General features: G+C 35.0%; 1 protein-coding gene across 1 annotated transcript in view; it reads right to left on the minus strand.

Moving 5' to 3' along the window:
• LOC112904283 (E3 ubiquitin-protein ligase RNF8-like) overlaps positions 1 to 18,169 on the minus strand; it is a 22,588-nt gene extending 4,419 nt beyond the window's left edge. The window contains exon 1 of the mRNA XM_025973926.1: positions 18,149 to 18,169. Coding sequence (XP_025829711.1) covers positions 18,149 to 18,169 — 21 coding nt within the window. The remainder of the gene's footprint in view (positions 1 to 18,148) is intronic.
• Positions 18,170 to 26,554: the final 8,385 nt, after the last annotated feature.

The following is a 26,554-nucleotide window of genomic DNA, read 5'->3' on the forward strand; positions in this document are numbered from 1 at the left end:
TAATGTGATGTCGTAAATAAACACATTTTTTTGCGCTTACATTGCAAACGCTGGCTGAACCCTACGAGATAGATTAAAATAATATACTACAGTATTGTACACCTTAAAAAGGTCTACAAAAAAGTCCGGAATAGTATATGTCTATCTCTTAGGGATAACCCACAAAAACCATTTTTTATCCTTTACTTTTTACGAGAAATAATGGCTTATTTACGAAGCTATTTTAAGCAATACAGTATTAATCCTTATCCAATTAAGTAATTTTAAATACTTTGTGCATTTAATATAGATTAATATGGCTACTGCATGTAATTTGAATGAATATTTTCGAAGATATGACAGATTTAAAATGGAGGGACATAGCGGTTGCGGCGGTACCGGCCGGTTTGTATTGTCTAATGACAAAAAAGCTGTGATTGTTATATGTATATAAATACTATCAGCATTGCACCCGTGCGAAGGATAGTATACAAATAATACGATTAAACTAATTCCTTAACCCCTATCCAGGTATATTTGTGTGTTTGAAGAAGTTTCACTTCAGTAGCGTGTTGTATAATTACACGTTGTATTTTTTTTTTAGTGAAGGACGATTATAGGACTCATGTATTTAGAGCAGGCCTGGGCAAATGGCGGCCCGCGGGCCGTATCCGGCCAGCGTTAGAATTTTGTCTGGCCCGTGAAGCATTGTATATATTATTATTAAAAACACAAATATTAGTTTTTGTCTAACATAAATTGGTGCATAAAAAATTTTAGATAAAATATTAAGCAATACTTATACACATTATCAGGGCCGGTGGGAGCCAAAATTTTCTCTTGGACAACCGCTCTTTTCAGCGCCTCCTATTCGAAAATATAATTATGATAATTGAACAATTACAGTATGTATAATAGTCGCACAATTTTATTAGTTATTATACTTATTATATCACATTATTGCATGAATAAACAAAATAACTTAAATCTAAAGCCGCCATTTTCTCCTGCGATATAGTAGAACGCAAGTTATTTTATATTAATTTTAATTTGGAGAAATATCTTTCCGCAATAAATTCGCCGAAAATTAAACGAAATAAAAGCAGATATAGATCTACTGAAGGTGCATGCATCGTAAAACACTAAAGAAATAATGAAACTGAAACTGATGTATTTGCTTAACATATTTTTCAATTCGAAGAGTCTGAACTAATTTTCTCAAAAGTTATAAAAAAACAGCGGCTTTTTGCCCGTTGTAACTTATTGTTGCAATTCCAAGTAACGTTTGATCGACTTGCTTACTATATGATTTATTTTTTATTGGTGCCATGCTTTCTGCGAAAATAAACTTAACTGACAAAAGAAATTTCCTGAAAGCATAACATTTTCTTTTTATAACTATAGTACAGAGCCGGGCAAACTCGTTGTTGGTTTTAAAATTCATTAATTGACATCCTTAGCAAAAACTATACTTAAAATTAGAAAAAAACTGTTTGGACCGAGTTCAAATTTTTATCTGAAATGTGGCCCGACCATCAAAATATTTGCCCACCCCTGATTTAGAGCCTTCTTTATTCTAAAACATAAGCATAGAAAGTAAGTGAAGATATTCTTCACCGTCTTTTCTTGAATAGCCGCCACTGCTGTGGGTCAAAGTGACATAATAAGACTAACTGTTCATTATGAGTTATAAAAAAACGCTAAACTACATAAAAACGCCGTATGTAATCTATGCAAACGATGCGGTTCACTTTGCAGCTACGAATGCTACTGTATTACTTATACGAAATTCCTGAGCAGTTTGCTCCAGCGTCAGAAGTCGCTTTTTCCTGAATCGAAAAAATGTTTGCAATTAACTGTTTTCTCCTCGGCGAGCTGCAGCTGCGAATGTATAGTTTTCATTACGGTTCATTTGTATTTCACTTTCACTAACGATTAAGTGACTCTGCATATACAACCTACAACCGTTTTATTATTATTGTCTGCTTGCTGGATGACAGCGCAGTGGGTCATTCAGACATTATGACGAGTGCCCGGTTTAAGAAGAAGACGATAATTAAAAAATAATGAGCAAAAAATATTGCTGAAGCTGTGTAGGAAGGCGCGAGGGGCGTCACGTAATTGGCAAAGACGAGAGTGAAGAGAAGATGTAAGGTTTCATTATCCTTTTCTGTATCAAACAATTTATCGCCTTTGTAATGTGAAATGAAATTTAATGACAAGAAAAACTAAAGTATCTACGTGATTAATACTACAATAATAATAATAATTAGTAACAACATCCGAGTGCATGTAGCTCAAGAACAAACCCTTACACGTAATCAGGAAGACTTACAATTTATTGACGAAGTATTATTCTGGGATTGTGATATATATACTGGATATTCCAACGAAGTAGCCAGAAGAATGGGACTACGATAACCGCAAAATCCAAAAACTTGGAATAATCTCAGAACTTTTTAGTCATGGAAGCTTACCCAGCATTAGAACAATTAATCGAAGTCGCTATAGAAAAAAGAAAGTAGGAGAATAGGAGAAAATAGAAGATAAAATAATCACTCTTAATAACTGCAACCAATGGCGGCTTTCTAATGAGTGCAAGTGAATCTAGGTAGTTCAGACAGAACGGATAAACCAGCTTTGACTATTTTATTACAGAAATGTAAATATTTTATAAATGCATTCATCAAACTAAAACGCTCAACCAACCTTAAACGAAAGAATAGAAGAAATTTATCAATAAAACTCAGCAGAACAGTTTTAAACTAAAAGAAACAAAAATAAATTGGTACCCTTACTGTATTATAATCTTCAGACCTTTGTCCGAAGATACTCGTCAAGTCTACGCCAGAATGTCTTCTTCAGCTTCGTTTTGGGAATGGGTGGTGATGGTTGAGGTGAAAAAGATGGGACGGACGAAATGAAGATAGAAAAGAGTAAAAACTATTTGTGGGATATTGCTTCCCCAGCATTTGTCCAAATGATCCAAGAAAACCACAGAAAAATTTGGGACAGGGCAGAAGAACTCGAAATCGAATCGGTGCCCTCCTGAATGGTAAGCAAAGAACCTCAGATCTTCCAATAAACTACTCATAAGAGTAGATTGGACGCTTTAAACCTTTTTGATGATGTCTGTCTGAGTACGATCGATCGTCTTCTTCAAGTGCGCCCTCTTCCAACAAGTCCTTTAACAGCGCACTCCACTACCGCGACAGAATGACCGAAGGATCTACTTGATTCGTTTCAATCCCCCTGAATTTAGAATAAACTGATGCTGTTTTGATTTGGGTCTGCGATGCTGGATATGAACTGCCACTCCAACCCACGACGACTTTTAGACCCGAATGAGAACAGCATCAGTTTACATATTGGCCGTAAAAGCCTTTGTCAAAACTTTTATAATATGAGATCGTCTGCAAAAGATGTACAGTGTAACAATTGGGGTTTTTCGATTCCTGATACTCGGACTCGGTCCCGAGAGATGTTTGAATAATTTTTGGTCTCAGTGAGCATTAGGGTGGGCCGAAAATCCGTTTTTTTTTTTAATTTCTTTAATTGATATGAGAAATATTGTTCATTATACTAAAAGAAGAAATTGTGCAAAGGGAAAAAATTTTGAGTCGATATTTTAGGCTCCACAAATTGAGTCAAAGTTGAAAGCGTTTAAAAAACATTTTGCTGAACTCAGTTTGATCGGTAATTCAATTCCCCACAAAAAGGTCCTTGTAACAAATTATGTACGATTACTAATTTCTGAGAAAATTGCAGTTTTAGTGAAAAATTTGACATTTTTCTTCATATGCATACTTTTTATGGATGAAAAATAATCGATAAATTATTTATTTTGCAGGAAATTCAATTTCCTTCAAAAAGGGTCTGTTAAATTTCACAGGCAAATATTCTAGAACTTACTATTGTAAGGGGAATAACAGCACTAGCGTTAAATTAATAAGGCGTGTTGTTTAATTCTGAGGTGGAAGGTAGAATGGTGGAATTCTTGCAGCGAAGTCGACTTATTACTATAGATATATATTTAGTAGTAGTAGAGTATCTCCAACGAATGATTAATTATGATTACCATACAAGTGATTACCGTACAAGTGCAAGTCTTGTCTTAGTTCAAGTGCTTGTTATTGAAAAAAAAAAAACTTTTGGGTGTTTCATTGCTGGTGGGCGGGCAGTCCCTCCGGACTACGCCGGAAGGTAGGGCGGAAGACCCTCTTCNAATTACTAATCGTACATAATTTGCTACAAGGACCTTTTTGTGGGGTTTCTCCTTTTAGTTTTATGAACGATATTTCTGGTATTAATTAAATAAATTAAAAACAATGCGGATTCTCGGCCCACCCTAGTGAGCATATTAAGTAGTTTTTGGGCTACGCTGTATATGTAGATATGTATTACAGTACAAACGTGTGTTGAATTAGTTGAAACAATTTAAACAATTCTTCACCTACTTTTAGATGCTCTCCTTATAAATTTTCTAATCTAGTTAGCGTACATCTACATAATAAATACATACACACGTGGATACCTAGGTGAAATATATAAATTCATATATCAAGACATGTTTCTGATTAATTAAGAAATTCTAGGATTATTACATTGAGTGGTAGCATGTGCAACTTATTAAACGTGAAAACAGAGAAAGCAGAATAATAATGACAAAGTCACGGTTAAAATTACGGATAATAATGTAATTCTCCTTTAATTCATCAACTTATCTGTATACCTACTTATGTACCAACGTACGTACGTATATATATTCAACAAGGAAAGAAAGTTTATTCTAATTAGAAATTACAAATTTCTCCAACAGTGGAAGTAAAAGATACAAATTAGAGTTTAACAAATGGTAACATTTCCTATTATAAAAGAAAGGCTACCTCTCGTCAACAATATTTCATTTTTAAATTAAAAAATTCTATTTTACAGTAGGTACATTGAGAAAAACTCAAAATAGTTATTAGTGGTTCATCAGTTAAGGATTTTGACTCTCAACCATCATGAGAACCCGGGTTTGGTTCCTGGTCAAGATATTAAGTCTATCGATTATTCTCCTCAAAATAGTAAAGGAAAACAACCGGTTTAATTTGAAAGTTCAGTTTTTCGTTAGTTTATGATGAATTAAATCATACACGAATCACAAAAATGTTCTGCTTTTGCACAAAATTTTCCTCGAGAGCAAAATCTTCCGTATCACGACTATTCCGAAAATTTAATTTTGTTCCTTTAAAAATTGCTTAAACTGGTCTGGTTATATAAAGTTCAAAAGAAAAAATCGAGAAACATACTTTAAACAAGTTTTTTTATAATAAACTAGTTGATCCGACCACGCGTTGCTGTGGCTAACGTTTTTGTCAAATTACATTGTTGTAAACTATTTAAGGGGAACGGTAGGAGAACATCAGACATGGGCACCACCATGCTTTTTTATACATGTGATACATGTATATAGTTTAATTAGTTTTGAACAACAAAGCACTACTAATTAAAAAGCAGGAATAATTTCACTGTATTATATTCACTATAATATGAATTTAATTTATACTTCAGTCTAAGTAACACGTGGCGCTATGCTAACACCAAAAATTGAAAAAAGTAAAATTCACTGTATTTCGTTTACTACAAAATAAATTTAACCTATACTTTAGCCTCAGCAATATGTGGTGGTTATGCTATTAAAATGTAGCTTATATGAAACGTCTGGAAGTTTGACATAGCGCCATCTATTGAATATTGCGATCATGAATTGAGATGTAAGCTATCCTATCTTTCAAGTTGGATCAAACTGCACACGGTGTAGAAATTTGATTAAAATCTGTGAATTAGTTTAGGAGTCCATCGCGGACAAACAACGTGACACATAATTTATATATATTAACACTTGACAGTTGATAGTAGTTGTAAAATTTTACCCTCAAATCTTCAAAAGACTCTATTGTTAGTTACTCAGGAATTGATATCCTTCCTAAGATAAATTCTTATCTTGTCTTGTTCTTACAGCAAGAGCAAGATATTCATGAAATATCAGTTACTTTTTTATAGTCGTGAAAATTTCTTTTACTGTTACAGTAACAACTTTATAGTATCCCTAGACAAAAATTTTCAGTCTCTCTCCAGTCTCTCAGTCTTTCAGCATCTGTAAGAGCGTCTCTCACAGTCTTTCACAGTCTCTCAGTTATTATGGATCTCCCACGGTCTCTGTATGAGAGACTCGAACGATAAAATTGTTAATTCAGAGATTCGAGTCTCTCACAGAGAGACTGAATGAATAAAACTGAAAAATTTAAGGACTCGAGTCTTTCGTAGAAAGACTGGGATCTCTGAAATATATTGAATTTAGAAAATTTTAACCATGTCTATCGAGACACTACTTATTGAGAGATTCGAGTCTCTCGTTCAGAGACTGGATACGAAATGAGGATCTCTCTATGAGCGATTTGAGTCTTTCGTTCAGAGATGCTAAACATTTTTTTTGACAGTCTCTCTCAGCGACACCAGAGAGACTCGATGAGAGACGGAGACTCGAGTCTCGCTTTCAGAGACTGTGAGAGACTGAACATTTTTATCTCGGGATGACATTTTTAATTATTAATAGTGTTTGATATGAAATATTAATGTGAAAATTAATTTTCAATTTTCCATCCACTACAAAATTGTTATTGCTGTTATCACACCCCCGCTGGGAATCGAACCCGCGACCTTTGGCTTTACGTACGAATGCTCTGGCCACTAAGGGGCGTTATGATACGTTACAGGGGGAAGAAAAACTAAAAAATAAAGAAAAGTTTTTAGAACATATAGATGATGTTATACGATTTGTGCAACAGCAACATAACTTTTGCGACTTTTGGGTAAAAATGGTCACTTCAGTCTTACGTAACGTTTATAGAGGGGGAGGGAGTACAGTACAAAACGTTACGACGCGTTACAGGGGTGGAGGGAGGGTCAAAAGTCTTCAAAAATTGCGTTATGTAAAACTTGAACGCTCCCTAAGCTACGAGAGATAACAACTGTAACCACGACGAACCGAGCCTACAAGGTTACAGATCCATCGATTTTTTACTAATGTAATTATATGAAACACTATAACAATTTTAATTATTAATAGTGGTTAATATGAAATATTAATATGAAAATGTGACAACAGCAACAAGAATATTTTGTGGTAGATGGAAAATTGAAAATGAATTTTCACATTAATATCACTTTATAGCTTACAACGAGATATTTCTTAACTAATCGAGATAGAAAATTCCATTACTTGTAATGCAGTGGTCAATAATAATAAACGCTTTCCTATACTTACGATTAGTGAGTAACTAATATTACAATCTGATTCTGTTCTTGATTCATCTAATTAACATATCTCTAATGAAGAAGATAACGATTATGTACGTATGTTGTTGTAATTGGAGAAAGCTTTCTTTTATTTTAGCATTGTTACCGGACTCATTGTTCATTGAGGTAATTTATGCTTACTTACATGCATATGTTTGCACTTATCTCCTTGTGTGGTGTAAGTGTGTCTAATATTTAAACTGAGTCGTTCGCAAATACAATGGGAATATTGTTTATCTTCTTGATTAGATGACACAGTTGATTCGTTATGTTTCTTGGTCAAATTGCTTGATGGAGAGGCAGTTAAGGATGCGTGAAATATTTTTAAATGGTGGTTTTCTTTATTAGGATCTTGACAATTTCTAATGTCTACTTTTGATTTACGGTGTTCAATATTTAGACGCTTTCTCTCGAAGATAGGCGTTTCTTCCGCTATTACCGGTCTTCATTATGCCGATTATTAAGAGTCATTAATTTTAAGTGCTTTTTATTTTTGATGTAAAAATGAGATTGTTTGACTTAAAAGCGACACATAATTCATTATTAGTCATTTTCATAAATATTTAAATTACAGCTCTTAGTGTTGTATTTTTTATGTAATGAACTGTATTTCTTTTGTAATATTATTGTTAAGGTTGTTTTAGCACACACATGTAATAGATGTGAGCAATGTACAGGTCGGCGGGATTACTTATCGGCATTTCGCAGAATTAATATCGGGTTATTGTTTAGACTCTCTGCAGACCTGTATATTGCAAAAANATTCTTTTATAATATTATTGTTAAGGTTGTTTTAGCACACACATGTAATAGATGTGAGCAATGTACAGGTCGGCGGGATTACTTATCGGCATTTCGCAGAATTAATATCGGATTATTGTTTAGACTCTCTGCAGACCTGTATATTGTAAAAAGTGTGCACACGGCATATATTGTCCTTGGAACCTTTTTATTCCATGGGAACAAATTTTAAAAATGTAATGAGTTGCTGATAGAAGTCACTAAGAAGTAGTACTTGAGTGAGCAAGCGAGAGTTGTTATTGAAACGCTGTTCACAAATTGTATTGTTCTTTTATTTCTTCATTCTAAGTTCTTCAATAAAGTTTTGTTCAGTTGAAGTCTGGTCGAATCATTGAAGGAGGAAGGAATGTATTATAACATTAGTTACAATTTGAATGCGAAAATTCCACATCAAAACGTATAGGAAATTAAAACGCGTTTTGTTCCCAAAGGTATCATCCTCACTTAAACCTCATTTTCGGCTTAGAAACACGTTTTAGAGTTTTTATGTTCTTTGAAATTTGGTGTTCTATAATTCCACAAAATTCCATTTGAGTTTCTTGTGAATAGTTTGGCCTAAAAAGTACGAAGTTTACTTTTGGAATCTATTTACGAAACAACAGTTTGTCTTGTAGTCTGACTAAGTTGTGAATACTAAAATTAACATCTAATCATAAATAAAAATTTATAAAATAAACTAATTAATAATGCAAAATTCGGTCAAATAATTACACAACTATATGTTTTTGTAACGTTTCGGTTTATTTAACCATTTTCAGACTTTTGGAGTGTTACTGCTTATACACAGGTACTTACTTATTTTTAAACTTTCTATCATATTGAACAACTGCATACTGAAGATAGTAAAATAAACCAAAACGCTACAAAAAACATATAGTTGTATAATTATTTGATCGCCACCCTGGAAAAAACTACATAGTCTAAAATAAGTATGAGTGCATAATAAATTTAACATGATAGTTTATAAAGAAGGTTTATTGTCGGCTTGTATTTTTCATATTTAACGTCTATTTCGTTTCACTGCTAATTTTTGATTTGATAACTTCATCAAATTAATATTTGTCCTGACGGCTTTTGGAATTCGTCGTGGTCCAGGGTGTTTAACTCCAGACGTTTCGTCGGCTGCTGCGGACGACATCTTTAGTGGTTAGCAATTTCGTATCGACAGTTAGCTTGGTACAAGTTGTAAGACCTTAGCAGCCGGCGAAAAGTCTAGAGTTAACAGGTCAATTGAAAAGTCCCCGGCCTAAAATAGTAAAACACAATTTTTTTGCAAAATTCGTTTTTTTTATTCAACATAATTCCCTTCAAGGGTGATACACTGATTATAGCGATCCTCCAACTTTTTCGATACCATTTTTGTAGACGATTTGTCCTTTGCTTCAAAATAGGCCTCAGTTTCGGCGATCACCTCTTCATTCGACGAAAATTTTTTCCCAACGAGCATTCTTTTGAGATCTGAGAACAGGAAGTAGTCGCTGGGGGCCAGATCTGGAGAATACGGTGGATGCGGAAGCAATTCGAAGCCCAATTCATGAATTTTTGCCATCGTTTTCACTGACTTGTGAGACGGTGCATTGTCTTGGTGAAGCAGGACTTTCTTTTTCTGCAAATGCGGTCGTTTCTCGGCGATTTCGTCCTTCAAACGGTCCAATAACGCTATGTAATAGTCGCTGTTGATGGTCCTTCCTTTTTCAAGGTAGTCAATGAAAATTATTCCACGCGCATCCCAAAATACAGACGCCATAACCTTGCCAGCCGACTGTTGCGTTTTTGCACGCTTTGGAGCGGGTTCATCGTGTGCAGTCCACTCCGATGACTGTCGATTGGACTTCGGAGTGAAATGATGGAGCCATGTTTCATCCATTGTCACATATCGACGCAAAAACTCGGGTTTATTACGCGTGATCATCTTCAAACACTGCTCTGAATCATCAACTCGTCGTTGTTTTTGGTCAAAAGTGAGCTCGCGCGGCACCCACTTTGCACAGAGCTTTCTCATACCCAAATATTCGTGAATGATGTGATGTATACGTTCCGTTGATATCTGTAGAGTGTCTGCTATTTCATTCAATTTCAATTTACGGTCATTCAAAATCATTTTGTGGATTTTTTTAATGTTTTCGTCCGTAACAGCCTCTTTTGGGCGTCCACTGCGTTCACCGTCTTCGGTGCTCATTTCACCACGTCTAAACTTAGCATACCAATCCTTGATGGTTGATTTTCCTGGGGCAGTGTCCGGAAATTCGTTATCAAGCCAAGTTTTTGCTTCAACTGTATTTTTTCCCTTCAAAAAGCAATATTTTATCAACACGCGAAATTCCTTTTTATCCATTTTTTTCACAATAACAAAAGTTGCTTCACTAAAAATGCTATAATTCACAAACTAATGATCCGACAGCCGTCAAATTTATAGACGCGTCTTTTGAAGGTTAGGACTAACTGAAAATCATATGGATTTAGTTCTGGTGCCGCCATCTATGTGTTAGGCCGGGGACTTTTCAATTGACCCTAGTAAATATATTGGACCACGGCGAATCCCAATTGCCTTCAGGACAAATATACACTCGAACAATGAAACCCTACGTGCGATTTTTCACTAAATCTAATTTTGTGCACGTGTTTTGTGCAGTTTACTTACCTACTACTTTTTAATAAAAAGAAAACACATTTGCGTTCCATAGCAATTCGGAAATTCAAAAAAGTTTGTTAAAATTGTATATTTGGTGTTTGGCTTTGTATGGTTGTAAAACGTGAACGTGCTGTGAAGAAGGAAAAGTTGCAAGTGTTTGAGGTGTGGGGTTATAGTAAGATGTTAAAAATACCATGAATGGAGAAGGTTAAAATGAGGAGGTATTAGAAAGAGTAGGAGAACAGAAGATATTATTGAAGTCAACAAGAAATAGATTAGATAGATTGCTAGGACACCTTCTCAGACATGAAGGGCTGAGAGAACAGGTATTAAGAGGGGTAAATAGTTACAGTGGGAGGTTGCTTTAGTTTTCGAGAAAAGAAAATATTTGGTTAAGGTAGGAAAGAAATTGGAGATGCGTGTTCAAGGAGTCTTCAAGCTGAAGACCTTGTGATAATTAACTCCCGAAACTTTGTAATTCTGATTTTGAAATTATACGTATTATACACTAAAAAAAAGTCGTTAACACTGGGTATACTAAATAGAAAAACCCTTTAAGATGATTTAGACTTGATAGCGGTACTCAAAAATTATTGTGGTGGAAAAAAGAAGTAATTTTCCAAACTGATACTAGCTTTTAGCTTTTGGTGTAAAGGCATAAATGCTTTATCAAGCCTACAAATCATAAGAGTTATTGGAAATATAGAAATTGAAGAAATTTGTTCATTATACTTGATAGATTTTGATATCTAATATATCTCTTTAATGTGAAATGATACTCAACCCTTTACAGATTACCTCGAATTGATGATAAAGAATTGCTGCTACTGTTACGTCCTCACCGGGAATCGAACCCGGGACCTTTGACTTCACACGCTAATGTTCTCACCACTAGGCTGCGAGAGGTAACAGTAGCAACAACGATGAAGCGTTTTTTTCTCATTAATTTGAGGTAGCCTGTAGAAGGTGAATATAAATTCACATTACTGTTAAAAAAAAAACAAAATACAGGTCACTTGTGTGCTACTCACTAGACTTTTCAGTCAATTATTCAACTTTTGCAGATTATACGGTATTGAACTAATATGCGGCAGACCAGAAATATTTGACACTTTTACTTTTATCGACGTTCTGTTCCGAAAATTGCTTAAATGGAGCACTTATTGAATTTAATACGGCTTCCGTCACACTTTTCTAATTTCGAAACCACTAAAATGAAATTTACCACAAGTAAAAATCGAAAACAGGTGCGCTATTTCTAAATGATTCCGTAAGACCTGCATGTGCAACTTTTCGTTAGATGTTCATAAAAACTGCACTAATATGAACGGAATTCTCTAGCCGAATCACCCTCACCCTGCGAATTTCGTCAAAATTTAATTTAATTAATTTTCCGATCACTATTGAAACTTTTCGTTAGGTATATATTCGTATTATTATTAATTCTATTTGTAAATTATTTAAAAAAATTATTAAATTATCAATGGTAATTAATTAGTTTTTTAATCGTACTTTTATTAACGATAAACAAGGCGAAACGATATAATCAAACAGGACAATAATTGTAAACTATTGTATTGTATATTTTGCACGGCAATGAAACGCTTTTACTCGCTTATCTGAATATAATGAATTTGCTGTAAATAATAAGCGTGAAATTATAGGCATACGAAATTATCGAGTGATAATTTTATAAAATCCTTTATAATTCCATTTTCTCTTCAATTTTAGAAATAGGTATGCACTTATTTTACCTTTTTGACTGTAGAAATTGCAATAAAGGGACAAACTAGCAGATCGCTTCAAGATAGACTCGAAGAACACAAAAACTGTGTTGTATACAAAAGCTACATCAATATGAGAAATCTAAAAAATAAAGGTAAAATATAAAATTTGTCAGAAACAAAGAAAATAGACAAGGGCGGCTAAGTAGCGTTAGGGTGTATTGTAATGGTATATATTTATAAAAAAAGAATACAACTAGTATTTATTATTCATCATATACCAAAACAAAAAGAGATACCTACTGGTGCTTTATAAAATACACACATTGTATACAACAATAAGGCTTCAAAACGTGCACTAAGGTAAAAGACCCAGTTATTGACACTGGCCCAGTTTCTGACAATTTTAGGTTTATGTTGAATTAAAAAAAAAAGTGGGTTAATAAATTTTTTAAAAATTAAAATAAATTTATTCTGTACCTAATTAATGACAAGCACAATAATAAAAAATAAGAAAACTTAATAAAAAAAATCTTTAAGTGTGGAGTGACTGCGGAAGCCATTTTTTAGTTATGGTCTAAGCAAATTACGGAAGCGCGTTCGACGATTCAATCAGTGAAATAATCATTATATAAGTATAAAAATATAATAAAATATATATAAATTGTTTAATAATGAACTATTATTTAGTCTAAAAAATCAATATATCATATTAAATAAAGCTTTATTAATAAAATATAAGTGTCAATAACTAGGCTCAATTTTATAGGTATGTCGCAGTTATTGACACTCACATTCTTACCTCTTACTCAGGAGGTTATTTGTTTGTTGACATCCATAAAATGTTTCAAAATTTGTATTTATTATGATTATTATGATTTGATATACTATTTTCTGTAATTACAGCGATAAATATTCATTTAATATTTTTGTGAATAAACTAAACATTATATTCACTGTTATAAATAATTCTTTCAAATACGAAAATGATTGTTGTAAAAGAAATTTCATCTTTGTTAGTGTTAAAATGATTATTACTATGATAATTTTTACTTTCAATTGAATTATAAATTTTATTGATGATACAAATACATATTTTTGTTTGTTATTTTCAGGAGTTAATTATTTGTGTTAAAAATAACAAAATCTTACTTATAATAAATATTTAATTTATCTTTATTGAATTCTTAATTACTTATAGTTTATTTAAACCTGATTTTGTATATTTCCGTTTGAGTATTCTTTTCAAATGATTTTTAAATTTTATTAACCTTCGATTGTAAATAATTTTTCTTACCTACTAAATTTTTCAAAAATGGCAACAAGACAATGAAGACGTATTAGAAAGAATAGGAGAACAGAGGACTCTATAGAAGTCAATAAAAAATAAATGCGATAGGTTGGTAGGGCACCTTCTCAAGCATGAAGGTCTAATCAGAGATATATTAGACAGAAACGGGAGTTAGGAGGAGTAAAGGTAGACCTAGATTCGATTACTGTTCGCAAATAGTTAAGGATGTGGGATATTCTAGTCTTAGGGAAATGCTGAGATAGGAAAGAATGGAGGTGCGTGTCCAACCAGTCTTAGGACTGACGACCTTATCATGATGATGGTCTAAATGTTGGTTTTTTTTTTGTTTTCGTGGAAGAGGGGAAATCTTCAAAAGACACCCAGCCATCCGTACGATTCGGTAGTGTCGGATTCCTGAGGAAGATGTCCTCGGACCTACCGACTAAAACCCCTCTACTTCAGGCCGGTATAGGATCAATTAAGGTCCTCTTCAGCCAATTGATGTTCAGAGTTTTATGTGATTGTGTTAAAAATGCGTTTGTGTGTGTGTGTGTGTGTCTAAGTGTGGGGTTATTTTAAGAAGTTGGGAAGGTTATCCATGTAATTCAGGTATTCGTCAAGGAGGTCGGGAATGGTTGCCAATAATTTGGCAGAAGGAAGGGGATTTTGTTTTTTGGTTTTTGTGTGATCCTTCGCGGTATGTGGGATAGGGTTAAATGTTGGCTGTTTTGTGCCTCTTTGAAGGCGTCTGCTATACTACAAACAATTACTTAGTACGTTTCGTTACTTTTGATGACCCATTTACGCAATATTAGGTAATCCTTGAAACGAAAGGATGTATTGTTGCGAATGCCACTCTTCAATTATGAACAAAAATTTGCGAAAGTATTGAGCTGTCTTACGTAAAATGACTATCATGATTGTGTGCAAAGTCCATTGTCTTATTATTATTAACGTGCAACCAGCTGATATTTTGACAAGCACGGAAGTAATCACACGACTACAGCCTACCACTTGTCACGGTTAATAATTCATTAATTAATATTTTTATTATATACCTTCGGCTGTTAAGTTGTTATTTGCACGGCGATCATTAAAATTGTCACATTTTTTTTATGTTTAGATTTCGTCTTACTCTTAATTTAACGTCTTTTTCGTTTCACTGCTTGATAACTTTATTAAATCAATATTTGTCGTGATGGATTTCGGGATTCGTCAGTTCATGGTCACATTATCATCATCATAAAGTCTTAATCTCGAAGACTGGATGTATTCATATCTTATGCATCTCTTCTCTCTACTATTCACTTCATCCCGTTTTGAGTTAATCTTCGCATTTTTCGAAAATTAGAGCAACCGACATCTCTAACAATTTGTGGACAGTAACTTTATCTAGGTCTATTTCTTTGCCTCATAACTTCTGTTTCTGATTCTAACTCGCCTTTCATGCTTGAGAAGGTGTCCTACCAACTTATCTCGTCTATTTCTTATTGACTTCTATAACGCCCATTGTTCTCTTACCATTTGTAACACTTCATTTCAAGTTTTTCTTTCTATTAAAACATTTCGAAATACACGTCTAGCAAAGTACCATTCTCAGTCAAAAAAGGCCCTAACGTTAGTAAGGCAGCTTGATGGTCGAATTGGGGAATTATGGGAAATTAAGGGTTACAGTTTTTTAATAGTTTACAGACTTCAACAAAATTATTATTTATTGACTAACAATAATTGTCTATTCAATACATTAGTGAATTAATTTTGAATTTACGTCACTATTTGAGGTTATCTGTAGCGGGTAAAGTGATATCAAAATAAATTTACTATTATAGTTTTTAATAGGTTATTATTTGTATAAGGAAAACCTGCGAAAACGTTACAATTCGACACAATTAGATACTGATCGGTCACATTTCGTTTGTGACCTTCATTGTTCCCGATTGTTTCGTTTATATTTCGACTGACAGTTTAGGGCAAAATGGCGTTCGTGTCGATATCCGACATTAAGAAAAGAAATCTGTTTTCTGTTAGTTTCGTAGAACAACAGGCCTATATAAAAAAATCCCGTAAATAAGTCATTTTTTGTATTGTATTTCGTTTTACTGTAAATGATTTATGGTATAGACTTAATAAGATTTATAAACCGCTCAGTTCCCAATGTGCACTTTTCGTAACCTTTTTCGAATTAACTATTAAGTGATTTCTTTTTGTTAGAATTAATTGTTGATGGGGATGTCAACTTCATGCCTCTGGTACGTACGCACAATTGTGTATTATAAAAAAAGAAGTGGTTAATGAAGTAATACCATTACAGTGTACCTTTTTTAAAATAACGCAATAGTGTCAAGTAATTTACGAAATAACGTCAATTTAAAACACTTCTTTTGACTTTTATTAAACCTATTGTAGTGTAGCAATAGTAGGCGAGGTACCTATAGCCGCTTGCACGTTTAACAAGTAAAAACTTACAAAGCTTGCTCTGGTTTAAATATTACTGTAGAAGAGTTATTGTCTTTATTGTACTAAATTTCAAGGTTGAATCACTGTTTTTGTTTTGATAGCGTGACAAATAAGGGGCGAAGAGAGTAGGTAACGATCATTCTTTTAATACATTTCCGTTAAACTGAAAAATCATTCACCACAGTTAAAATGACCTTGTCGATACCTAAACTTTTACAAGAAGTTTAAGGAAGCGAAAAAATCAGAAAATATTTTCTTTGTACTTTTCGATAGCAAATGCGAATTTGGCCCTAGGATTGAAAAGATATTCTAACCTCAAACTTATCATCACGATTATCCTAAGGTCTTCAACTCCAAGACTGGTTGGATACACACCTGCACTTCTTCCTATCTTTACCCAATCTTCAGATTTCTCGAACACTAAAGCAGCCTACAGCCTTACAGCCTTCTAATTTTGTCTGTTTCGCAACTTTCATATACAGAGCCTCCCTCACACATACATCATTAAGAATATCGCTTTCGAATTTCAAGATTAACCGATCTCGATCACAAAAGTGATTTCTTTATGTTTCTAGCGCCTTTTCCATGTAAAATCTCAAACCCAAACAAGTTAAATTAGCATTATTTGGATTTTGGGGTTAAGATATTTTTTGAGCTGAACCTTGATATTCCTCAGCCGATAGACATCTCCAAAATGGCTATACCCTTAGTTGTTTTGTCTTTTTACTAGCTATCTACTCTCTCTCTCAATAGTCAATAATTACATTTTTTGTGTTGAAATTAGAAAATTCTGATGTAAGATTGAGATGCAGTCTGTAGTGTCTGATCTTAGTCTTCTGGTCTATGTTAACTGATTTATACTAGTTTTTTTTTTTAATGATTCATTGTAAAATATATCCGATGAGGTTCTGTCATCGTTAAAGATGATGACAATAAATGATTTTGTTTCATAGTTTATTTAGAACACTCTAATAATTGTTTCGGCTGCTAAACCATTATCAAAGAGACAATTGTTAGAGTGTTCTAAATAAACTGTGAAACAAAACTATACCAAGTGTTTTATTTCTTATATCTTATTAAATATGTTTCACCAAGTGCCTAGCCAAGAATCAATTTCTTACATAATAAATGATTGTAACTTATTTTTCAACATCGTCATCATAGGGTCGTTAGTCCTAAGATTAGTTGGAGAAGCACGTCGTCTCTTTCCTCTTCGCATTTCCCTAAAAGGATTCTTAACTAGTTATGAACAGTAGGTAACTCTCTTTTCTGCTTTTAATAGTTATGTGTCTAACTAGCCCTTCATGCCTGAGAAAGTTTCCTACCAACCAATATTTCATATTGTTTTCCCAAGCGCCCTCTGTTCCCTACTCATTATTTCTAGGTGTATCTCTACCCCTCCTAATACACGTTTCTGTCTCTAATATGTCTCTGACTACACCTTCATGCCTGAGAAGGTGTCCTACCAACCTATCTCGTCTATTTTTTATTGACTTCCATAGAGTCCTCTGTTCTCCTATTCTTTCTAAATTCTCTTCATTTCTAAATTTCTAACTTTCTCTATCAACGGTATCCTCATTATTCGCCTGTTACACCACACAACGCTTCTAACTTTTCATTTTCCGCCGCGATTACCGGCGGGACTGTGTTTCAGGTAAACCTTCAATTGTTCGCGAGCATAGAAGTGACTTCTTTTTGTTAAAGACTACTCGACTTATTTTTAGGTTAGAAATATTTAGAAACCCTCTTGTATATTTTATGTAGCGCATTGCCACTTTTATTTTCGAAAAATAGAATCGGGGACAATGAACGCGATCAAGTAAGCCTTTAATGCTACCTTTATGATCATGTATAATAACGATGCGCTGTTTCCGTGGGGGAGCGTGATGACAAAGACCTAGCGGCATTCCGCGAAATTACCTGTTCATTGTACCACGGCATTGTTTAAGGTGATTTCCGAAAATACCGGAACTAGAAAGGCCTATGGAAGAGTGTCAACGCCAGTGACCTCATCAAAGAAAAATTATGAATTGTTACCTGGAGAACCGAATAAACTCAAATGAAGAAGAATCAATAGTTAACTTATTGGTACTTACACAAGAGCTTCAAGGGCAATTCTTATTGTTTATTATTTAACATTGATAAATAGGGATGAAGATGAATGTCCAAGCAATTAATATTAGTAATTGAAGCTGTATGTATAAGATGCACTATTTTTATTTTTAGATTAATGTGTCACCATAACTTGACCACTGTTGAGAGGCCCGATACCTGCCCGCACTTATACAATACTTTAAATTGGCTTGAACCTAGTGATAGATATTGGATATTCGGAATCCCTATTGATAAAAATAAAAATAAACAACTAACTATGAAATTCCTAAATAATGCGTAATTTTGCAATTTTTACAAGAAATACATAGTTGGAATGCGGAGTCACATGCGGGACTTAAGTTTTTCCTTTATTTTCTAATTGTTTGTGTTTGTGATTTCGTAGTTTGACCAAGCAAATATTTGCTGAGTATTCTTTATAATGTTCGAGGATTATTCGCATAATTTTCTGGAAAACAAGCATAACAGAAATGCGAGTAACGTATCAGGAAGAATTCTCATGCAATTTTCTCATAATCCGTTAAAACCAAAGAAAGGCACAATTTCTAAACGAGTTTCTTAGGGCACAAAAGGCCAGCGTTGTTACGTTTCTTTTGAACTTTGAAAACATCAGAATACCGTTACTATTGTTTCATCGTTATCTTTCTATTCTAATTAAACTTTCCTACAACTGGTTTGAGAATTAGCCCATTGCAATTTTTGCTACCATGTAATACTAAATACGTAGATAGGTTAACCGTTATCACTGACTATTTACTAAATAAAGAAGTGCATCGTACCTTAAGAATACCAGGTGTGTAAATTAAGTAATGAGACTGACAAAGTCGCATTCGATATGGCTACACTAGGACTTGGAGGGGCGACAAGCTGACTGTGTCAAACGCGTTCAGTACGATTTGTCATTTGGTTGTCTCTAGTCATTTTCTCCTGTGAAACCGGGTTTCATACTGCTTTCTAAAAATTAATGGCACTAATTTCAAGCAACGGTGTGCTCTTAGGTTTTGCTTAAAATTTGGGCACAATACAGTAGAAACTATTGTGAAACTTCAGCAGGTGTATCAAGACAGTGCTTTTTTTGTCAAGAGCACAGGTTTTTCCGATGATTTAAATCATTTTCGGAAGGAAGAGAGCCGATAGAGGGTGAACCACACATCTTCAGCTGCAAGAACACATAAAAATGTGGACAGAATCTGGGATCTTCCACCGAGCGGCATGGCCTAGAGGTCTAGACCACTGCTTAGCATTCGGGAGGACGCCGGTTCGATTCCGGGTCCGTCTGCCTTGGTCCAAGTTTTTCTGTGGTTTCCTTGGATCACCTAGGCAAATGCTGAGGCAGTAATATTCCACAGATAATCTTTCACTCTCTTCTGTCTTCATTTCGTCCGTCTCATCTTTCTCACCCGAACCACCACCCACCCATTCCCACGATTCCTGAAAGCAGGCTGAAGAGGGCCTTCCGCCCTACCTTCCGGCATAGCCCGGAGGGACTGCCCGCCCACCAGCATTACTGGCTGGTGGGAATGAAACACCCAAAAGTTTTTGGGATCTTCCATTAGTCAAATGTAACCAATGACGTGGAGACTGGATAGGTCTAATACAAAATGGTTCAATGAAACCTCGTAGAGGAACAAATGGACGTCAAGTAGGAAAGACGCCTTAACTTTTTAAAAACGATTGAAAATTATGAAAAGTTTTTGGAGAGAGAATTTTTTACCAGAACATGGAATGGTACACTCCAGCCTCCACAAAGTCCACATAAAAAAGAATTAGCAAGTCAAAGATCTACATCATGCTTCCTTTGACAGCCAGGGAATCGTCCACAAAGGGTTTGTGACTCAAGGCCAGATATGCAATCAGCATTTTTATCGTAAGAGTCTTCAAGGATGAGCCAGACATCAACTATAGGGTTGTTCGGAAAGTCATTTCGTTTTTTTTGTGAAAATGAAAGACAGTTTTCGTATAATAAACAAATACTTTATAAATTATATATTGACCGTTCTGGTCCAACACCTTTTGCCATCTTTCTGGTAGTAGCATAATTCCACGCTCATAAAATGTTTGGTCTTTGCTGGCAAAAAACTGATCGAGGAGGTTTTTGACCGGAACAAATAATAATCCGATGGTGCCAGGTCTGGAGAATATGGTGGGTGTAGCATTGTATCCCATTCAAGCAGAAAGCTTTTGGGGAGTGACCAAACTTGTGTGAGGTCTCGCGTTGTCTTGGTGAAACACTACACCTTTCCTGTTGATTAGTTCTGAACTATTCTGTTGAAGTGCATCATTCAGTTTGTCCAGCTGATGACAGTAAAAGCTCAAAAAAAACGATTCCTTTAAAATCCCACCAAACAGACAGCATCACTTTTTTTGGTGAATATCGGCTTTGGTAATGGTTTGAGCCGGTTCATCTTTTTTGCTCCATGACCTCTTGCGTTTGACGTTGTTGTATACAAGCCATTTTTCGTCCCCAGCGATGATGCGCTTCAAAAACGGATCATTTTCGTGACGTTTGAGAAGCGAATCGCAGACGTCAATGCGGCGACACAGATTTCTCTCTGTGAGAACATGGGGAACCCATACATCGAGCTTCGAGGATAATCCCAGGCCTTTCAAGTGGTCATAAACTGTTGAATTTGATAAATTTAACCTCAATCCGATCTCACGTGTTGTTATTCGCCGGTTCACATCAACTAATGCCTTTATCGCGTCTTTATCAGTTTCAACCGGCCTTCCCGAACGTGGTGCATCTTCGACATCAAAGCGAACCAATTCTGGCACTGGCGTACTGTCAACACACCTTCTCCATACACATCAGTCAATTTCTTTCTGGCTTGAACAGCAGTTTTACCCTTTCTGTAGTAAAACAGTAAGATATGTCGAAAATGCTGCTTATCGCTCTCCATATTTAAAAGGGCACCAACCAAAAACAACTTCGTAGAATTAATTGGAATTTTTCACACACAAGCCATATAGCAAATATGAGCTCTCAAAGCATATAAAAGTTATACGGCTTAAATGTGAAGTTGGGTGCAAAAGAACACAATTAAATCCTCTGTCGAGGAAAAACAAAATGACTTTCCGAACAACCCAATATAATTGGTTTGACATCCCAACTCCTCAGCTTCTTCTTCTTTTCTAGAAAATTAAAAATTCATTTCAAGGCACATCAGTTTGCTACACTTGTAAGCATTCAAACGGTTGTATGTGACTAACTATTGAAAGCTACTCCAGTGTCAATGTTCTAATACTTTTAAGGGAAACGAAAGAAACGTCTCTAACGCTGTGTGACTTCCCAAAAAAATTAATTTTCAGGGAGGAAATAGTGAGTTATAATTTTATTCAAATAAGAATATTTAAAAATATCAGTCTCGTTACCTAATTTAAACACACCTCGTACATACGATGAAGATAATCTATTAAGGCAATTAAGAACGTGGTGCTGTTATCGTTAGAGACTAATTAAACGTTCAGCTTAAATTATTCAGAAATACACTAGGTCTCTTCAAAAAGTATTACGAATTTTGAATTTTTGCGGGTTACGTAAATTCGATTTTGGATATTTTTGTGCCGTTATGTTGATACTCATGTCTCTCACTTATACCGACAAATTCGGCCATGGTGTATACGCAGTTAATTTTTGACAGGTGCTTTGCTTGCACGAGTTTTGGTTCGTCTTAGATTTTTGCCTACTCCAAAAAATGGATCAAAGAATATGTATCAAATTTTGTGTGAAAATCAAATTAAGTGCGCGGACGCATTCCGAATGCTGATTGTGACGTATGATGAAACTACCTTGGACCGAAGCAACGTTAAACGGTGGTATAAAATGTTCTCAGAGACTCCTGCCATTCGATTTTTCTTATGATTTGGGCATGAGACAGGTCGCCACGAAATTCGTACCAAAATTGCTCAATTTCGACCGAAAACAGGATCGCATTAAGGAGGTGTTGGACTCTATCCGTGACGACCCATGTTTACTCCATGGAAGTTGCCCCACGAGGCAAAACCCAAATAAGCCCGCCAAGTTAGGTCGAATGTGAAGGTTTTGCTAAAAAGCCACACCGATATTTTGTTTCGGATATCTGTTTTTAAGGTAAATTTTTAACGTAACATGTACAGTTACTTCTACAGTGAGGTTTGTGGTCAAGATGTATACATGTTAATGGAATGTAAACACATTACTCTGAACAACACAATAATAAATAAAACGAATAATTAAAATTAATGATTAACACAGCAGTTATAATGCTAAAATAATAAACAATACAAATTAGTCAAAAATCCCGTTGTAACAATACTTCATATTTCTTCTGTCATCTTCTCTTTATAACCCATCGAAATCGGTTCAATCGTTTCGTGATTATTCGTGCTGACAGTCAGATAAAAAATTCCTCAAGAAACGTTTTGTCTTATTAGTACACAAATAAGAAGTTAATAGAATATATTCTTAATTAATACGATACGGTACGTATTAATAGGCATTATTTAAGTGTTTTCTAATTCATCCAACATCTCTGGACGAGCTAATTAACATTTAATTAGTTCTGTCTGTATCTTCACCTATCGAATATTGCCTGGAATTAACTTGTTATCGTAATATTCACGGTTTAGCAAGTACTAAATGGTTGAATAAACAAAAGTAATTAATGATTCCATCATTTCATGATTAAAAACCTTCTATCAAAAGTGTTGGTACATACATACGTATCGATCTACATAGTTACCCACTATGCTACTGTTAAGTAGAAACCAATATACGAAAAAAACTGCAAAACATAGAAACCAATTAATTTTCTTTATTTATGCTAGCATTTATGCAATATGTAATGATGCTCACTCAGAACATGTTTCATTTTGATATTAATAAATGAAAAACAAGTTAATTAGGGTTCGTTAGAGACAGAACTTGTTATAATATGCGTAATACGAATTAGGTTTGTTCATATTGGTTCTGCGTACCTGTTTATTGACTCGTTGTAAGTTTGTGCAGTTTTAAGGTAGGGTAATTCCGGGAAAGATGGTGCACCGGGTGAGTTGGAACAGTTTTCGTGACAATAGTTGAGCTCGACAACGTAGTGTACACGTGATACATCATAGGCTAAAGGTTTTGGCGTTAAAGTGTACAAAGGGTAAGTTATGCACAAACATAAGTTTGAGAAAACCTAAAAATAAATTGAGCCGTGTAAACAAGTTGAAATATTTCATATTTATTTGCAATTTTTGTGGGTGTTTCAAGATTAAGGTGGTGGTGGAAATTGTTGAGGTTATAATCAGGTTGGCAGAGTTGTCAGATTTGGGTTTTATTTAGCGACAATTACATGTGACAACTCTCCTGTAAAATTGGGAGAGATGGCACAGTAACTTTGCAGGAAGATGATTCGTGTGTCATCTGCCTCGTAGAATATACAGGGTGCTACTTTATCATCCGTCCGGGAAGAAAGAACCATACAGCAACTAGCAGGAAGATACGAGTAAAGTTCAAGAAGCAATTAAAAAAAATGATACCCCAGGAATCATGTTAGACGAATTTAATCCCGTACCAGGTATATCTTCCACAGGTATTGAAAAGGCTAAGAAGCGAGCGAAGCAGGTAGCAGCCGTTTTAATACCATCGGAGAACAAATGTCATAAGACAATCAAAACAGGCGAAAACACGATTATCTGTGCAATATTACTGCCTCAGCATTTGCCTAAGTGATCCAAGGAAACCACAAAAAACTTGGATCAAGGCAGACGGACCCGGAATCGAACCGGCGTCCTCCCGAATGCTAAGCAATGGTCTAAACCTCTGGTTATGCCGCTCGGTCCTAAAACTAGAACAACCCATATCCTTACCTATATTTTTTATGTTTTCGTGGAAGAGGAGAAATATTCAAAAGACACCCAGCCGTCCGTACGATTGGGTAGTGTCGGATTCCCGAGGAAGAAGTCCTCGGACCTACCGACTAAAACCCCTCTACCTTAGGCAGTTCTAGGACCAACTAGGTTCCTCTTCAGCCACTTACCTATTTGCGAACAGTAATCTAATATAGGTCTTACCTCTACCGTTTTCTTCCTCTAATATGTCTCTGATTAGACCTTCATGTCTGAGAAGGTGTCCAACCAGCTCTGTTCTCCTGTTCTTTGTAACACCTCTTCATTTCTAACCTGCTCTATCCACGGTATCCTCATTATTCGCCTATAACACCACATTTCGAACCTTTTCTTTTCTTCGCGAGCATAGAAGTAACTTCTTTTTATTAAAGGCGACTCGACCTTGCACTATCCTCTGCTTTATATCCCTACTACTCCTTCCATCCTGACTTATCTGACTTCCTAGATACCTAAAATCAGCCACATCTTCTAATTTTTCGTCTCCTATCTTTATATTCGCAATGTCCCTATTTTTTATTCCCTTGCATACTATTGTTTTTGTTTTACTTTTATATATTTTCATACAGAAGTGTTTTGTCAGGACCGCTTCCATTTTATTTAAATGTATCTCTAACTCATACTGCTATAATCTGCAAATCTAAGCATACTAATCTTTTGCTCCTGTATATCTATCCGGTGACGAAGATTATACCAAAGAAGAAAAAAAAGAAAGGTAGTGAAGAAAGCGGTTACATAGGAGTCAACAACGGATGACGATAATTCAGATTTTATTCTACAGGAATCTAGTGATAGCCTTTCTGGAGACGACTGGGTGTAGTGCCTCTAATACGATAGTTTTACGTAGAACTGCTCAAAGTATGTAAATTTTTGTGACATGTGCTGAAATCATTAAATGTCAGACTTTGCTGGTGAACCTTTTCACCTGTAGTGGCTGTACCAACTTACCCAACCATGTCGGATGATGTGGCACAGGTGACGAGAATAGATTTTATTTATTTTTTTTTGCAAGAATACGTTAATTGTTTTGATATATTGATGTAACATTTTTACTAGTGTAACGGTTGTAATGACGAATATATTTTTATACTGTGTTAATTCGTTTATTTCTGAAGTTATAACTTGAAAAAAAAAATGGGCCACTCACCCGAAATTACTCTATACTTACTTATTTTCTGTCCAATCATAAACGTCTCCAGTCTTGTTTTTGTACTTATTACTAGTAGGTACTACTACTTATTAAATTTTTCAGTTAGACCGACGTATTATTTATAAATCAACAATTACCTGTAATTAATTGCATTAGTTGGATTTGCAAATGAACTTGCTAGGATTTTAATTAAAGGAAGCAATTTTCTCGCTTAGTCGCTGTTACTGTTTCTGCATATTAGGATATACCGACGTAGCCTTTTCTTTTCCTTATAATAGCGGCACATTGTTACAACCTTGCGAGAAATATGTGAAAGTGAATGTATAATAATAAGTTCAGAAACGTGAAGCTGTTTGTATCGTTTCGTAGCATACTACTGTCGTTGCCGCTGCTGCTGTTCTCTAGGTGTTCTCTTTCGCACAAGTATGTAAATAAAACGTTTCTGAAAGTGAGTCCATTTATCTCAAAGGAATGCAGAATTATGTCAACTGTAATAACTCTTATGATATTATAAATGAAATCGTTTCTGTCTTTTACATCAAGAAATATCAACGAGAGCACCATTAAAAATGGGTATACACTTAAGGGAACGTACCCATACTACGTGGCCGTCAGAGGGGTGGGGTCTTCAAAAGTACCACGCTTGGTCACTGGTGCGGTGGTGGGGGACTTGGTTTTCGTTACGTAGTCGAGGGAAACCTATTGCTTTTTCGAGCTACATTCAAAACTTCTGTTTGCAAAAAAATGATTTACAACCATATTTATGAATTACCTACTACCTGAAAACTAGATAGGGAGGGGGTCTTGGCATATACTACGGGTGGTCACCGAAGGGAGAGGAGGTAAAAATTGGGTTACGTAGTATGGATATGTTCCCGAGGCATTTTTATACAGCGATGTCCATGTCTAAATGTATCCAAAAAAGTTGTTTCGTGTTTTGGACGGATCTTTGTGAATAACAAATTACATCCTAAGGGCGCTAGTTCGGTCGGAAATTCAATTCTGTTCAATTTTTCTATTGACGTGTATATAGGAGAAATGCATATTTTTCGAGTAAGACTCATGAATGTGAATAATGGACCTTCCTACTAACAATTAGATATAAGAAACGCACCACTTTAAATGGTAGCACTCTGCGGTTTTGGTATATTTTGGGGTCAATTGAATATTAGAAACAATAATAACCCTTTAACATT

Source organism: Agrilus planipennis, unplaced genomic scaffold, assembly GCF_000699045.2.
Source record: "Agrilus planipennis isolate EAB-ADULT unplaced genomic scaffold, Apla_2.0 scaffold30, whole genome shotgun sequence".
In the NCBI taxonomy this organism is placed as follows: Eukaryota; Metazoa; Arthropoda; class Insecta; order Coleoptera; family Buprestidae; genus Agrilus; species Agrilus planipennis.